Source organism: Corapipo altera, unplaced genomic scaffold (assembly GCF_003945725.1).
Source record: "Corapipo altera isolate COAL_440 unplaced genomic scaffold, ASM394572v1 1b, whole genome shotgun sequence".
In the NCBI taxonomy this organism is placed as follows: Eukaryota; Metazoa; Chordata; class Aves; order Passeriformes; family Pipridae; genus Corapipo; species Corapipo altera.
Genome location: NW_020884881.1, coordinates 7,998,734 through 8,016,134, shown reverse-complemented (window position 1 = coordinate 8,016,134; position 17,401 = coordinate 7,998,734). Strand labels below are relative to the sequence as shown.

General features: G+C 36.4%; 1 protein-coding gene across 2 annotated transcripts in view; it reads left to right on the top strand.

The window, feature by feature from the left end:
• The window catches only part of CPNE8 (copine 8), a 105,385-nt gene that overhangs the window by 65,481 nt on the left and 22,503 nt on the right, over nucleotides 1-17,401 (top strand). Inside the window, exons 18-20 of one of the 2 annotated variants that reach the window (XM_027640019.1) lie at nucleotides 2,145-2,202; nucleotides 4,883-4,956; nucleotides 10,001-11,968. In XM_027640019.1, coding sequence (XP_027495820.1) covers nucleotides 2,145-2,202; nucleotides 4,883-4,956; nucleotides 10,001-10,189 — 321 coding nt within the window. In that variant the 3' untranslated portion in view covers nucleotides 10,190-11,968. Of the gene's footprint in view, nucleotides 1-2,144; nucleotides 2,203-4,882; nucleotides 4,957-10,000; nucleotides 11,969-17,401 lie in introns of those variants that run through there. The other variant, XM_027640020.1, reaches the window with a different exon arrangement.

Sequence of the window (17,401 nt, the reverse complement as noted above, 5' to 3'; positions counted from 1 at the left end):
CCACCAATAGGTTTTAACATAGCACAGTGGATCTAGTTAATAGCAAAGTGGTGAGTGAAAAGCTTACATTAAAGTAATTAAACATTGTGTCAAAGTGAACAGTGTAGAATTAGGTGGCATATTTCTGAAGACCCACTTTCACTACCTCCTGCAGAGGTTCGATACCATTCTAGTTAGTAGAGTGCACATGAAAATACTGCCACAGTGTTTGGTCTTTCACTGAGGAGCAAAATCTGTGTATTAGTAAGGACTCTGATCTTACTAATAAACTTACCAGCCCACCTGGTGAATTTTTACACCCAAAGCTGTAACTGTGTTCAAAAGAACCACTTTACTTTCTCTATCTTCCACCTTCCAGTATTAAAGGAGGATAAAGTCACTCTCACTTCTAAAGGGGATAAACAAGCTTTTAGCTTGGATGTTTGTTCTCTAGTCCAGCCTACAAGTTTGAAATGTAGTTTCTTTTAGATGAGCTGCTTTTAGGTGACAAAAAGACTCAGTGGAGAAAAAAGAGCAGCTCTTACTTCACCCCCCCATTTGAAGTCCGTAAATGTGGTTGGCTGATATCTTACTTGTAAGATTAATTCATTTACCACTAAGACATACAGAAAAACCTTGTTTCCAGTAACAGTTAGTTTCCAGGAATAACAACTGTTAGTCTACAATCGTCTGGAAATACAGCAGGTGTGTTGTTGGTTGGAATAACTGGAAGTTTGGGAATATTTGCTGTCTTTACTTTTTATGAAGATGCCTTCATTTTTCTGCATACTTCCTGAAATGTGAGCACGGTATACCATGACAGAACTAATTAAATGCTATTCAATAGCAGTTTTTTCTGCCTTAATAATATCCAGAATACTAAAAAGGGCAATCACGTTCGATGTAACTTGATGTGTATAAAACTCAGAAAGAATATGTTTCAATTTTTAACACTAATTGTGCTTTTAGGCATCTTTCTCATTACAGCATATATGTCAGACACATTCTGTATTACCAAACTGTTTAAAGGTTATGCTGTCATTCAGGAAATGCCAACACTTAAGTTTATTTGCAAGAGTTTAACTCTTTGTCTTTATGCTGTCCTTGCCACTTACTGTTTCATATATCACTGTATCACATAGATCTGTGTCTGTGTGAGTAGGAATCTCCTTAAAGGATGTTTTCTTTACAATCAAGAGATAAGATTCTAGAAAACACCTGAAAAACAAGGAGGTGTACTGTTCTAAGAGATCAGAAGGTGTACATCTCTGACTTTTTTGGCCAGTGTGTACTCTTGTTTAATGTTTAAAATGACTGTAGACGTTTCATGGTTCATCAGAATAACTCAGTAAGCAATAGTTGTCAACCCTGACATTTGGTGGATTTTTTTTTATTTGTTACTCTCTTCATCAGAGGCAGTTTCAGATTATTTCTGTAAACTGGTGCTACTGTCAGGGCAGGAGAGTCTAATATTTATGATACTGTCTTCATAATTTTAAAGGTTTTACAGAGAGTTTATTCAGGGAAAGCCAGATACCATCTTTGACTTGTTTCATTGAATGAAAAAAATTAAATAAAATTGAAAATCTTACCATAAACCAGTGTGATATCTTGTTTGCTTTGTGACATGGATGACTAACTCCATAAAATTTCATTAATGATATAAATATAAGATTCATATTGCTCAAATAGATTAGTTATTTCCTTTTTAAAATTAGCATCAAGTCAATGTAAAAAATAGTATCCCATAGTACCAAGCATCTGTGTAATACCAAGAAACAGCAAAGTACATTTAAATAAATGTCAGACTATCACTAGGTACATATTTGCAATCATCAGTTTACAAAAGTTTCCCGGATAAATTTGTCCTCTTAGTTGTCATATTAGTATTAAACCAGAACATAGTTTGTTGTGTTTAATTAGCACCCTACATGATTCAAAGATTTGGTAATGAAAAGATAAATTAAAATAATCATCTGCCTTTCTATCTTTATCCAAGGTGCTTTGTACCACTTAAGCAGACAGTTTACACCCCTGAACCTTTTAGGGGAGAAAAAAATTGCTCTTTGAAACATAACTTATGCATGTTTTTTATTCAGATTGTTCTCATATTATTGGCAGAGGTTATATAATGCATTAAACCTCTTTTTCTTCTTCTTTTGAAGGCTTCAAAGCTTCCAATGTCCATAATTATAGTGGGGGTAGGACCAGCAGAGTTTGATGGTAAGTGTTCTAGTGTTCTTTCTAGATTTTTTTTTTCTTGTATTTACTTACATTTTAGTAATATGTGGCTTTTCAAATATTGTTCTTTAGAAGAACATAATATTAAACAAGCAATATGCACTGTTGACATTTCCAGCTGGATTGATTGATAACTCAGTGTGATTACAAGCTACCATGTGGAGCTGTGTGGCCCCTCAGGCTCTCTGTTCAAGTCACATAACCATATGGAGGCTCAGCATTTACAGAGCTCCAGAAGATCAGTTGAAAAAAAACCCAATGCAGTAATTAAGTATAATCAAGTAATGTTGAATTTCTTCAACACGGATATTTGGATGCCTTGTGAAGGCTGGAAATACCGATCTTACTGCAGTAATAAAATTTTGAGAAAAAATAGATACATTTGAGATGATCTGGGGTTTCATTTGGTAACAGGATTGAGTCTTACTGTGTAGCAGCATTGAGAGAATATTAAAGCAGGAGAGAAATTACCAGGTTATTTACATATTCTTTCATATGATATTCCAGAATACCATTCATTATTGCGATAACTAAGCTGCTTCCATTATGTGTACTAATTTATTAAGTGCCATCATATATATCACTGCACTGTGAAGTGTAGACATTCTCTGTGTGTCTGTTCCTTGAAGTCCTAAATCCTTTCTTTTTAATTCTAGTACGTCTGGTTAGACAGTATGCCTTCTGTTGTACATTAAGTATACTTAGTACTACTGCCACAGCCGTTTAATGTTGACTAATGACTTGACATGTTAATTCTCCTACAAATATTCTAAGAGTATGAAAAAAGTAGTTAAAAATAAAACAAAAAAAAATTATTGGGAGTTGACTTTCTTAATGCTTTTGGGGCAAGTGGTATGTTAGTGATAGTTTCAAGTATCTTATTCCTTGAAGAAATTGTTGAGGTGGACACTTACACTTCAGATGATTGTGTGCCACACTCAGTGAGAAAAGATAGTTCATATTCATAAATGCATATGACGGAAATTGGTTAACTTAATTTTTACTCCTGAGAATTCCCAAATTTAGTCCTGTGTTACTTACTTTTCTCTCACCCTCCTTTACCTTTTCCCTTTTCTACTGTCCGTCCAGTCCTTGGGTTTGCCCAGGCTCTCCTTAACTCAGTCAGGACATGTTCTTGGGGTGTCATCCCTACCGCTTTTCTGAAGCCGGAATTATATTTGTACTGCAGGATACAGTTTCCATGTTTGGATCCACAATCCTTGAGTGTGCTGCCTCAATGAGATTCACCCATTAAGTGTATGCCAAGTCTGTAGTCCCTCAATGCCCAAGAAATTCCTTCTGGAAAAAATAATGGGCTGCATGTCTGATGTAGATGCCGAAGAAGTGTATCTGCAGGAAGGGTTTATGTTCAGGCAGACTGTCTTAAAATTCAGGTGTCACTGAAGCTTCAGTTCTGCTGTAGAGAGACTAAGCTACTCCTCTTCAGATATGATATTACTGTTCCCTAGATCTCTCAGTCCCTGGGGGCTACCACAGGGGCTCAGGTGGATGACACATAACGTTTGGCAGAGCTTTACTTAAGGATGTGAGGATGATTGTAATAGGTCTCATCAGGGGTCTGTTTTGCCCAGTATTCTGTATCTAACATGGCTATGGGTGGCTTCCTAAAGAATGTTAAGAACAGACTAGGCAAATAGGATACTTCTCTGAATACTGTTTTTAGGTTTGATTTTCTGAACAGGATGTATTTTATATCTGTTTTGGAAATATTGAGTGAATCTCCTTTAAATACTTGTTCAGTCTCCTAGTTTGAACACATGTATGTTTTTGCAACAGCATCATTGGCATCATGCTCTACAGACCTAATAGTTTTTTTCTTTGAACAAATATGCTATCACTTACTTTGAATTTGGCTCCTGATAATGTCATTTTTGCTTTCTAGTTCTTGCTTCAGAAGAACTAGGTTTTGAAATGCTGGTTTTGGTGAATTCAGCCCAGTTTGTAACCCCCCAAGAAGCTCAGTGATGCAAGGCTTTGATTTTTGTAGCATACACTGAAAGAAGCTTTGTAGAATTGCAGATCCGATGTCTGAGCAGTAATCTGAGATCCCAAATCCATCCATCTCTACACTTACCAGAGAGTGGTTATGCCTTTCTACCTAGAATAGATTCCAGGTATCTGGAAAATTTGAGAGTTTTCCTGGATCCTACTCAGAAGATACAAGAAGAATTACCCAATAAATTTAAGACATTTTTGTAAGCACTCCTCATTCCTATGCATTAGCAGATACTGCCTTTTCAGTATGAATGTGACTTACTACCTCTTTGTGCTGCATCCTGTGATAGCTTCTGTAACAATAGCTGTTGATGAATTCTTCTCCACCTATGAAAGTATAAATATAGCCTTACAAAAACAGATATACTTGCTGGTTTGAGAGCTGGAAGGATAGGGACTTCTAGCGTGATCTGTTTTGTTCTGAAGATGACAGTAAAGACAAAAAGTATGTATTGTCACCGTGAAAAAGTGCAAAATAGCTATAAAACATGAGGTATTTTATGGTGGAAATGACCTTACAGAGTTACCTAAATAACAGTTGTTGGTTTTGGTGCCCTAAAGTGTATATTGTCTGAACTTTTTCTCAGTAAGACTCTTTTGTTGTGTACCTGAACTCATAGATTTAATTATTTATTTTTTTTTGTAGCTATGGAAGAACTGGATGGAGATGTAGTCAGGATTTCTTCAAGAGGAAAATTTGCAGAAAGAGACATTGTGCAGGTGGGAGAGAAAATATGAACTAATAGATTTTACTGTTCCTGTTTGGTTTGAATTCTTGTTTCTATAACTGTATTCCTGCCTCTCATTTTACCTTAGCACAGTCATACTTTATCTTGAGGTATTCATAACAAACTTAGAACCTCTCTGTGATACCTCTGAGCCTTTGTATAACACATAGTAGTGGATCTGCATCCATTAGGAAATGACCCCTAACTGGCAAGACAGTGTTATAAAGTCTTTGTGTTATACAACTATGGGAGAAGAGTTAGGTACTGAAAATGTTGAGAAACGTAGTGTCTATAAAAAGAATGGTATCTGTCTAAACTTTTTATGGAAGGCATTTTATTTTCCTGGAAGTGGCTGAATAAATTTATAAAATAGAGTATTTTAGTTGGAAGGGACCTACAACAGACATCTAGTGCAACTACCTGGCCACTACAGGACTAACTAAAACAGGACATTATCCAAATGCCTCTTAATAAACACTCACAGGCATCCTTAGATTCAAATCTCACCTTAAATCAACCATTTCTTCTTCTCCCTTTATTCCTCCTATTTGTCAAACTTTACAGTGTTCGCTTATTTTTCCTCTTATTTATTTTCACTTCTCTTCAAGACAGGTTGGGTTTTTATGTTGTTGTTTAGTGTCATATGCATAGAGAGAGAATAACTGAGCTACATGAACAGCTTATATTGCATGGTGATTAAGGTCAGATTGCAGCTGATGAACCTTGGAATATGTATATTTGTTTTCATTGATATCTGCAGGAACTGAAACTTCAAAATATTTAATGTTACAAATACTGATATGTGAATGTTTAAGGATTGATTGATGACTGACAGTGGATACAGTATTCCAATCCAAGGAGGTGTTCAAAACATGTATGACAGCTGATTTTACAATTTGTTTCTATTAGAATACAAATAAATGTACATAAATATATGGAAACTAAAATTATGAGATTTTTTCTATAGTCTTAAAGATTCTCAGGGCAGTGAACACTACATTAAAATTTCCCCTCTTGTTTTTTCTAAATGGGGATCAGAAATGAGAATAAGATGATAACAGTTAAATTACCCTCAAACTCTTTATAGATATACATTAAAGAAAGTCATGGATTCCTGAACTCTAATAGTTGAAAAAGAGACTTTTTTCATTTTTACAACATACAGAGATAACAAGTGATGGGAAAACGACATACAAAACTCTTAGAAGAATAAAACATGCTATCTTTTTTAATTAGTGTTGTCAAAAAGGTAATTATAAAAGTAGGGATTATGTAGGACAGCTGAACAGGAGACAAGAAAGAATGTTTCTCATTTTGTCAAAACCTTTGTAGTGTTCCTTGGTAGTCCCTATTGGGATGGAGAGGGGCTGTCTGTAATCTGTTATGCTGTATATGTCACTGCTTTCAACAGAGCAATATGTGGAATGGACCCCAAACTAGTACTTCTGCAAAGCCTGTGCCTTGTCAGATTTTTTGAAGCTAATTCAGATATCTCTGGAATGCATTGCACTTATGTTTAAATGCATTTAAATGTAAGCAACATAATTTTCCCAAGAAAGTGTCCCCAAAATCTGCAGGTTTTGCATTCAAAGAGCATAAATGGATAGAGTTCTTAAAGTGTTTTAAACAAGATTTGTGAAAAGGCTTTGCATCACAGATATACTAATTTCCACTGAAAAATAAATTTAAAAAATTAGAATGAATACCCTTTGGTATTTCTTTAGAATTCATTGTGTGTCAGAAATGTAATAAAACATTTATTTAGTATTAACATATTTAAATCAGAATGTTGCCCCAAGCCATACTGAATTACCTGAAGGCAGTATTATTTTGAGCTCTTTTTCTGTCTAAATACTAACAAATACTTCATAGGCTAGCTAAATAAATAAAAAGGGATAATGTCAAACCCTTTAAGTTTGGTATGACCTTATTTTATATCTGGCAGGATAAAACTGACTTGCCTTTATAAAACTAACAGCTCAAATATAAAAAAAGTTTATCTTTTTTGTGTATTAGGTTAATTAAAATTAGCTAGCGAAATTAACTATTGATTCTAACAGTATTGTCAAATGTTATGATTAAATTAGTAAAGGAAATATTTGCCTGTTAACAGTGAGTCACTACATCTCTTATATTTACTACTGATTGCAATTCATTTAAAGACATATCCTTCACTATTCCTTCCTCACTAGTATATATACTAGTGAGGAAGGAAGTATTATATATACTCTACTTCATGTGTATCAATTCTTCCTCAGTTTATTTCGTTTCTGCTCCTTTATGTTATACTTTTGCTGTTTAAGACATTTTAGAAGAATACTTGTAGTAATGTACCTGTTGTTTGTCTTGAAAATTTTGCATATTAGCCTTTTATTTAAAGCCTTAAACTATAGAAAAAGCAGTTGACCTTCCTTCAGTTTCCCTTTGGTTTCCCTTCTGTCTTTCATTCTATTCCTTTGCCATCTCTACTTCTACATGTTTGCTGTCCTTGTGCATCTCTATGTTTGATTATCTGTCCATAGTTTCTCCAGCTCCTCCAAAATCTATCGTAAGGAGGGGGGAGGGAGAACTAAATCAGGACATCTACATTGTATAATTGCATGTCAACAATTACTGTTGAAATAACCTCACTTTGCTGCAGAACAGTGGTGTGAGATTTCATGTCTGCAGACTAATGGGTAAGGTGAGCTCTTGGGATGGGACACATTTTGTTCTTTAACTCAGACTGCATGTGCTTTTTACATAAGACTGACATTGCATTAGAAAATGAATAACATGAGGGGGAAATGAACACCAAGCTGATTCCATCCTGGCTGAATGTGTAAACCAGAAGGCTACAGAGATGATTGTTTTGTTTTGTTGCGTTATTCTTCAACCTCCATGATTCTGGGGACAGTGAGGTGTATTCTTACAAGAAAGTTATCAGAGTTTAAGAAGGAACAACCACTTGAAACAGGGCAGTTCTGGGCTGGCTTTTGAAAACCAATAGAAGTTTTTTATGAAATTAAGTAGTCAGTTCTAGTAAATGTCACTCTATTGAAACTTGTCCTCTTGTATTTTGAGAAGTTACTGAGTAAACACAGAAATGGTTTAGACAGCTAATTATAGGACTGCAGATATCTTGCTTCCTGGCTTCATACCCTAAAATTAGGTTCCTTTTTGCCTGTTCTTCTGCCCTTATACCTGATATGCTCTTGGACACAACCCATCGAAGAAGTGAAGGATGCTTCTGTCTGGAATACTACTCTTTTAGTCTTGCTGGCTGCAGTAGCCTGTGCTTGCTGGTTCTGTTGAGCAGCAAGGTTGGACTAAAAGACCTCTGTGAGAGCACTTCTAGCTTCAACAATCTTGCAACTGAGTCATCATCTTCAGAGAAAACTGCAGACACACTGCTTCCTGGGAGCATGCCCTAATCAGTAGCTGGTTACACTTAATTTGATTTCAGTTTAATGTAACATAGTTAAAATACAAAGACTGGAAGCCTTTTTTTCTGGCAGCTTGAGATCCTTTTCAGGAAAGTTATGCAGAGAATCATTTCTTGCTTGAGTTCTAAACGTCTTTTAGTAGATTGATGCCTAGATGGCTTCCATAAGTCAAGGGTGAGAAGTGCTTTCCAAAGTTGTTGTAAAAGTTATTTAAGTTCATTATTCCTGAAATGTTGTCTTTGGGTTTGGATGTTTTTACAGTTATTTTTTTTTGTCCAAGAGGTTGTTGGGGTTTTTTTTCTTTGTTTAATACATTTACTAGATTTCTTATATTTCTGTCTTTTCTGGGAAACTCTCAGGATCTTAGAAGTTAAGTGTAGGTTAAACTTTCACTGTAATGCACTGTAACCCCTAAATCTTGAAAACTTCAATGCTTTTCAGAAAAATAGAATTTAGTCTGTGGCTGTGGTTGCTGTGCATCCAAGAAAGCATAATTTGTGTGGTTGGTATAATGGGCAAAAGATTTGAAAGTTGAGACGGGCAATGAAATTTCTGTGGGTCTGACTTAACAATCAGTTCTAGTTTTATCCTGGAGTACAACAGCTAGCAAACAAATAGGGACAATGTACTTGTTGGTTTGTTTGTTTTGGGTTTTTTGGGGGATGGGGGAGCAGAAGAGCGCCATAGCATAGCCTGGCATATCAGCACCAGAATTGGTTTGGGACACTGAATCCCAATTTTGTCATCCGGCTGTTACCCTGAGATAGGCTCCAGAATCTGATCAAGAAGCAAAATTTCAAATCAAGCTTTCCTTTGGCATAACCTATTAGCAAACTTAACCCACTGCTTTGCTGTGTACTCTCTGTTTTGAATAAAAATCTAGGAGCCTGGGTTGTTTCTTTTTTCTATGCCAGTAGCACAAGCATCTCATGAAGTGTTATGAAATCCCAGCCAGAGCTGGGTAGCTAACTGGTTTAGGTGTTGCAGATCTGAGTATCACATAAAAAGTTCCTGTTTGAATCCAATCCTTTTTGCTTAGCTTCTTTATGCATCTGTTAGTATAATACTAAAAGTGTTGGGATGGTTCATAGTTCTACCAGGTATAATGCAAAATGGTCAAAAATATAAAGCCATCCTTTCTGTTTTGTTCACTTCAGAGGGCAAAAAATCTATTCACAAAGTGCCAGAGGGGAGGCAGCCTGGTAGGAGAGCCCCAGAAGCAGGGAATGTAAGCTAAGGATAGTTTTCTGAGACAAAAGTACCTTTTTGTGTGAAAAGGGTTGAGAGATAGAGTACATTAATATGCTACCTTACCTGTTTTGTATGTACATATGTTGTGGTTTATATGATGTATTTTACATATATATATTCATTGTATCTTGATTTTTTAAAATCTGTCTTGTGGTAGAAACAGCCTTACGCTTTCACTGTAGGTGAACCTCTTCACATAAGCCATGGCTCACTCAGATTGCCCAGGACAGGTTTCATTGATATATTTGGGTTATCTCTCAGTTCCCTAGATAAAACTTTATTTTTAGGTTGTAAGATGTATTCTGTGTTTGCATAATGACCTAAGTGAATGATCTGTTAATGATCTGTTTTGTTTTGTAGTTTGTGCCATTCCGAGATTACATTGACAGAAGTGGTAACCACGTGTTAAGCATGGCAAGACTTGCTAAAGATGTTTTGGCTGAAATTCCGGAGCAGTTTCTGTCCTACATGAGAGTCAGAGGAATAAAGCCATTACCTGCACCACCACCCTATACACCTCCAATTCACGTGTTGCAGACTCAGATATGACTGCTCTGAAGCATTTATCACAAGTCTCTGGATGCAGCAGTAGCTACTGATAACTTTTTGGAGCTAGAAAAATTCTCTTTACATACCAAAATTCTCCTATAGTTGCATAGCAACTGAAAAGCTTTTAAATGCTAAGAGTAAAATGTTGGTGATCTGAGTCTTTTTTTTTTTCTTTTTTCTTTTTTTTTTTTTTTACAAAGCATCCTACTTTTTTGATGTATTTATTGGAGGGGGAAAGCACAAGTCAGGTTTTCAACTCAGAAGATAGTGTCCTCTCTGAATACTGTGTGTATATAAATGTATAGGAATGCTATTACTCTGTATCAATGTTTACATGTTACTATTTTTAAATTTCAGTACTTTTATAACTATTCTTAAGAATAAAAGTTTGGAATATGGATTCACATGTCTTCGAGCTTGCAATAGTTTGTCACAAGATAACAAGAGAAGCAATATCTCTTTGAATGTTTGTCCAGACAAATACAAATGAAAGCTAAGAAAAGGACAAATATATCTATGTGTTTTCAAGTAACTGAATTGCTTCAGTCAGTGCTCAGTAATCCATTCATCTCACAGTTTCAGAATGAACTCCTGAAATGTGAATAATATAATTGCATATGACTTGTAACTAACTCCAAACTCTGAGGGGGAGGTATGTGTATTTTTTCAGAGATTCTCCAATTTCTAAGTTTATCTAAGTTTACAGATTTTTAAACTAACTACTGAAACAAATTAGAATAGTTACTTGCTATAATTAATTAAAGAAAATTACCTCAATTCAGAACTATCAGAGTATTACAGTTGAGTCACCGAGCTCATTCAATCATATCATGCATCCCTTAAAGGACTAGAAATTTTGCATCAGAAATGTCTTTTGAAGTGATTACAGCAGATGTTTTATAATGGACCATTTTAAACTTTAAAATTTAAAATCATAACCTTTTTTTGTCTAGATTACCCGTTCAAAGGGATGCTGACTCTTAATACTTGGGTTTAATATTGTCATTTCATCACGTTTTCATTCAGGGTGCATGAATGATAATGTTAATTAACTGGTTTAAAAATTGCACAACTATGTTGCTTTGTGCACAATTTTGTGTACAGAACTACCCAAAAAAATTTTAGTATATGCCTGTTCGTATATAATTATAAAATGGTTTTGCATGTATATTTTGTACAAAATACACAGTTTTGTGAGTTTGTGTCAGATACGTTTTATTTAGAACTAATGGCCTTAAATTTCACAAAATTCCTGAAATGATTTTGAATTGCCTTCAAATACTGTTAAAACTGAACATTTTAATTTTTTTGTGTCACAGTTGTAACTGTCTTGTATATGTAACTTTTTTTCTTTGCATATGACCTGTTTACTACTTCTGTTTCTTACTACTGAATGTTGTAATGTACAGTATAAAACTAAGGTGCATTTTTTAAGCATGAGAAGTTTTTTGCCAGAAAACATATCTTCAATATTAATGACATATAACTATGTAAATGCAGAATCTTCCATTTTTAAATATATTTAACTTCCTTTAACTATTTCATGTGGGAAATTACGTTTTCCAAATAATTATTCTGTTAGTAAAAAAATAATATTTTTTTTTTAAATAAAGATCTTGTTTTATTTTTATTTCAAAAGAATTTTTACATAAATATGGACTTTAATTTTCTCACCAGAATATGTATTTCTTAGTGGATTGATGTTGCATGAATGAAATTTGATACTTGGCAACTACAAATTTTGATGAAAGTGCATCATAAAGAGTAAGTTTAAATCTACTTATTGGTGGTGGTGTTCTCCTTCCATCTTCTGAATTAGTTTCTGCACTTACAGTGTTGGCGCTTTAGAAATAACTGAGGTAATGCTATGTTTCTGTTGTTTCATTTGGTTAGACAAATCTTGTGCTGATACTTGTATTGGTTCCCAGTGACCCACATATTTAACAGTTTTTGACTCAAAGACCAAAATACAAACTTCTTTCATTCAGTTTAGAGTAATTTATTAGTTCTCATTTAGCCAGCACCTTTTAATAATCTAAAGATTAGCCTCAAAACTATTTTAACAACTCGTGGAGGATATAATTCAAGAGTGACTACTTTAGGTTTGATTCAGACTAGTGAGGAGAAGTTTGCTAATCTGGAAGAAGAAAGGGGTTTGATCCTGGTTACAAAGTACAATTTTTAAATTTTAGGCAAAGATGCAAAGCTACACAATAGAATTTACATGGACTTCATATCAGTTCACTTCTCTATACAAAAAGGTTTGTTTTGTGGTCCCCCCAGGTAGGTGTGTGAAGGAGAGGAACTGGTTTCAGGAGAGCAGTATTCTCTGAAAAGTTTGAGAAGCTGGAATGTCTTACCTAAGTAGATGAAATGCACTCCAGAATACTTTATAAAAGGACACATAATGACAAATTATGCCAATGCAATGGGAAACCAGAGATTATAATAAGAAGGCATTATAACTGTACCATAAATTCTTTAAACAGAAAAATCAACAAGAACAGACAGGGAGAATATGTATCTATGCATAAATGTAAGAGCACAGATATGTGTGAAAACCACAAAAAAATTTTGACTGCTAAAGCCTAGTGAAACCTCTACTAGAAAGGGAAGTTAAATCAATTACACACAAAATGATGTGCATTTAGTAAATTAGGGAAAACTGAAATACTCAATGTCTTTTTCCTTCAAGCTTCACGGAAGAGGGATAATCCTTGAATTAAATAGTAAATTAAAAATAAATAAGGCTTGGGTTTATATCTGCCAATAAAAATTTATTACTAATACACTGTTTTAAAACGATTTTATTGAAAAACAGTATAGTGAGCTTCAGGATAAAAAAGAGAAACAACTGCTTTAACACAATATTTTAAAAGCAAAGCAGAAGATAACAGCCTCATTTGAAATGTTATGAAATACTATAAAGTTGTTCAGAAAAATGCTATCATTGTTTCATCATCAAACTTGAAAACAGAACAATTGATGTTCCTTAGGTACCTGTATTGCTTTTGGTATTACTCAATCATTTCCATTGATGAAGCCATTTATAAAATAGGGTTATTAAGTTAATGGATTATATCAACTGCAGATAGTTTAATCAGTTCCACAGATGGGACTCAAACTTCAAAGTTATGAATTAGAAAAAATCCTTGAAAGAGGAGCAAATTCAATCAGGACAAATAGGTAAGAGTACTAAAGTAACTAAAACCTACCACACAATTACAGCAACTCTGCAGAACAGTGTCTGAGGTTATAGTGGATCTGAAAATAGATACTGAGGGGAAGGTGTCTAAGTGGAAGTTTTGAACATAGGCCACCTGATGTAATCTGTCCACTGTTCTCAAAATATTAAGACCTTGACTAGTGTGCCACATCCAGTTTTGAGACTTTAAATATCCTATGGGTTAACTGGAAAAGCTCAGAGGACTTTTGGGGCACCAAGGACTGCTGGAACAATTTGGGCAGATGATCAGGAAAGGTTTCTGTGGGGTTGGTCTCTGTGCCAGAGATCATCTCCAGCTCTTTGATGACCTCAGTGAACTACCAGAGCAAGGGTCAGTGTGTGACATCAGGACAGGCCCTACTGGATGACTGTGTGAGGAAGCAGGTTGATGCCATTGCAGCAGAAATACTTTCAGGAAGAATAGACCATGTCTGTTCCCAAACAGTTGGGTTACTGTTTCCTACTGCTCACATTTTTTATGGGAAATATACTCTCTCTTTCAAACTGGCTTATGGCACTAGTACACATTTTCTTCAGCACTGCACGATGTATTATTGTTTCTTTGCCACTGGGTTGGTAGGGTATGATTTCAGGTTTTGTTTCCAGCCAGTATTGTGAATTACCATGAGAGTGCAAGTGACTGTAGATGATTGGTATTTTCAAGCTGGCTGTCTAACCAAAGGGTATAGAGTACTATTTATAGAGTACATTTGGGTGTATGTGCCTACAGCCAAACATTTGACAAGAATTAATTTCATCATTGGAATTTTTATTTGATGATTTTATTTTGCAAACCATTGAAGGCATTGAAGTGACTGAGTATCCTTATAGATATCCCATCCTGCAGAAGGTGTACAACTGCTTTGAGACACCTGTCCTGCAATCATGCAGTGTGGTTCCTAGTGCGGTATATGCCTCGGGTGGTGGGACAGCCTTCCCAAGCCACAGCAGACTGTGCCTGTGCACTGAGCAATTTCATCACTTCTGCATTGCTCTGTTCCCCAGGGAGCAAAAATTCTGCCCATCCTTGAGAGAAACATGATTGTCATAATAACTGGGTGGCCTGTGTGTCCCCCTGCCACAGGCAGCTCTGTAATTTGCTTTGCTTCAGGCTGGTCATGAAATCAAAGCAATTGACTGAATGTGCAAAGTGATTAGTGCTGAACTGCTGTGTCTTCAACTGAGTGGGCCATCAGGACGCAATCATCAGCAAGAGAGAATTCAGAGAGAAGCGAATTGGCTAGTTTCCATGAGCACAGGGCTACTACAGACTGGTGAACTTCTCTGTGGAGAAGATTAAATACTTCCACTGGTACTGGCAGAAAGCCCCTGAAAGAACAGGAGCGACCACGCAGCCCTGGTTGATGGTTTTTCAGAGCAGGAGGGAATGGAAAATATCAGAAGGCAATCAAACCTGGAGGAAAGGAGGGGAGCCCAGCAGGAGCCTCTCATGGCTGTTTCTGGCAAATATTGTCATTAATGTAATTAACAGAAGTGTAGAGGCTACATTTATAAAGTGAACAAAAGTATCAGCTCACCAGGACTGCAGGCTGGGAGGCCTGAATAAATTAAAAAGTGGTTTTGATTAGTTGGAAGGCAGGTCAGGAATCAGTAAGATAAGCTGCTGTGGAAAAAAAAAAAAAGTGGAAAATACTGCATTCAGGAGGGTAATAAATAAGCACAAATGAAATGAAAATGAAAAATACCTGGATAAGCAACAGTTTGGGACTTAATAATCTGCAGATTACAGCTGGGTTGCAAACAAAATATGAATCAAATTGTGACAATGCTGCATAAAAAGCAAAGTTCACTCTGGAAGATGCTAACAGCGGTTGTGTTCACAGAGGGAGGGAGGTAATCACTGCTCCAGGTTAAGCCATTCTGAAGCCTGAGCTTGACACTGTGTCTGGTCCACAGGGCCACACTTTAGGGCACAGACAATTTTGAAAGAGTCTGGTAGAGAAAAAAAGATGTTTTTTAACCTGTGAGGAAAAAATTAAAGCACTTGGGTATGTTTCATATGCAGATTACCAGAAGGAATGTAATAAACTCTGTGCCTGTGCAAGGGAAGCTGTAAGGAGCTATTCTCAAAGGTCGGAGATGACGGGTGATGTTATCATCTTTGGCAGCAAGAATGGCTTATATGGGTGGATAGGCAAACCTCCTGAACTAACTGGAGGCCACTTCTAGTGCATCTCAGGGAAATTACATCATCTCTGTCTTAGAAATTGTTCAGAACAGTCTGGAGAATTGCTAAGGATGGCCTAATTGTGCGACCTCCCTCTGAGCAGGGAAATAATATACTGAATAGTTAAATATCCTCCTGAAGCACCGTCTGTGAGTCCTGCAAGTGTAGGTGACCTAATTAAGATAGAGGCAAGGATAATACATTGGGAGAGGAGAACTGGAGTGGGTGGGTGGGTAGGAAGGCAACAGGAGGGCTGAAGAGGGCCCTGGTGAGGTCTTGTCTGAAATACATGTGTGCTTCCAGTCACTTGTTTCCAAAGCAATGGACTCAACAGGCTGGTGAAGAGAGAGACTCTTAGGAGACTATTCAGTGGGCAGGTGAGATGACCAGCCCCTGTGTGTGACCAAAGGCTATGAGGAGGGAAAAGTCTCGTGGTGGTCACACCGGGATGGTGAAGGTCAGGTAAAAAGCAAGACATCCCAAGAGAGTTGGTATAAGTGGACAGCAAGATGGGAGTCCCTGTCTACAGACCTGAGGTTTCTAAACATAACTGCAACAAGGTGTTGGAGCAGCAGTAAAACTGTCACGTTAATAATTAAGTACAGTCAATTCTACAATCATGACACCTTGGCTGGATGTACTTGATCAGCTATCGTTACCAACCAAAACCCAATAAAACCCAGAAATATTCCCTACAATTCCTTTTACAGGGAAGGACACAGAATATACCATTGGGTCCTCAGGATTCATAGCATTAGGCTATACTGAAACATGCAGTTTCTTCAGTAACAAGAACTGGTATTTGCCTCGTATCTCTGATTCACTCACTCATAATAGACAATTAAGTCTCTGGATAAAAGAATTGAAGAAGCATTTAAGGGATGCTGGAATAAAACCATAATTGGATTAACATTATCAGATGCCCTTAAATCTGTGCTTTGTGTGTTCATCATGTTAAAATTCAGAGATAAATGCCTCCTTGGTGTAGAGGGGAAATCACTTTACAATGTAAACTGTCAGTTAATAATGCTCTTCCCCACTGACCTTATGTTGAGTTCATGGTTTGCTCCTCCAGTTGGAATTTCAGACACTCACTTTTGCTGCAATCCTGACAAGTATTTGATAAAAGAAACTCCACTGGTTTTAAACATGAGTCATGTCATTTTCTCCTATCTAGACCTCCTCAAAACTTGTCACCTTTCTATAACTCGGACCTATATAAATCTCAGCAAATACCACTTTGCTAGCCCGACAAAAAGCTTAGAATAAAACTCCTTTTTAGCATTTTACTCTTGTGACTCAATCAGTCCAACTCACACTGTGGAGGAGTCAAATCTGCTAATGAAATTAACTATTTACCTGTTGCTAAATGCCCTCCAGCATAGGAAGAGGTGTTAGAGCAGATAAGGCCCCAAACCCACAGGTCAATTGCAGACACACCGCAGTTGCTTCTGAAGTAGCTTTTCTCATCTTGCTAAGCCTCTTGGAGGAATACAAACAGGAGGCAGGCAATGCCACTGTGAGTGTGGAAAACCATTGAATCGCAGCATTTCATTACTGGAGAGATATTGTCAGCTGCACTGCAACATTTCCCACTGCCCTGGAAGAATTAGCAAGAAAAAAAATACATGTTTTAGCACACACCCATGGTGTTAGTGTGGGTTTTTTTCTGTCACTGTTAGGTATTTCACAGTACAGAAGGATTATAAATGCTCATTCATGTATGCACTGTGTCATTATCAATAGATCTGTCTTTTACCTGTCATTGTAAGGAAGTACCAGGCTTCCTAGAACGCTT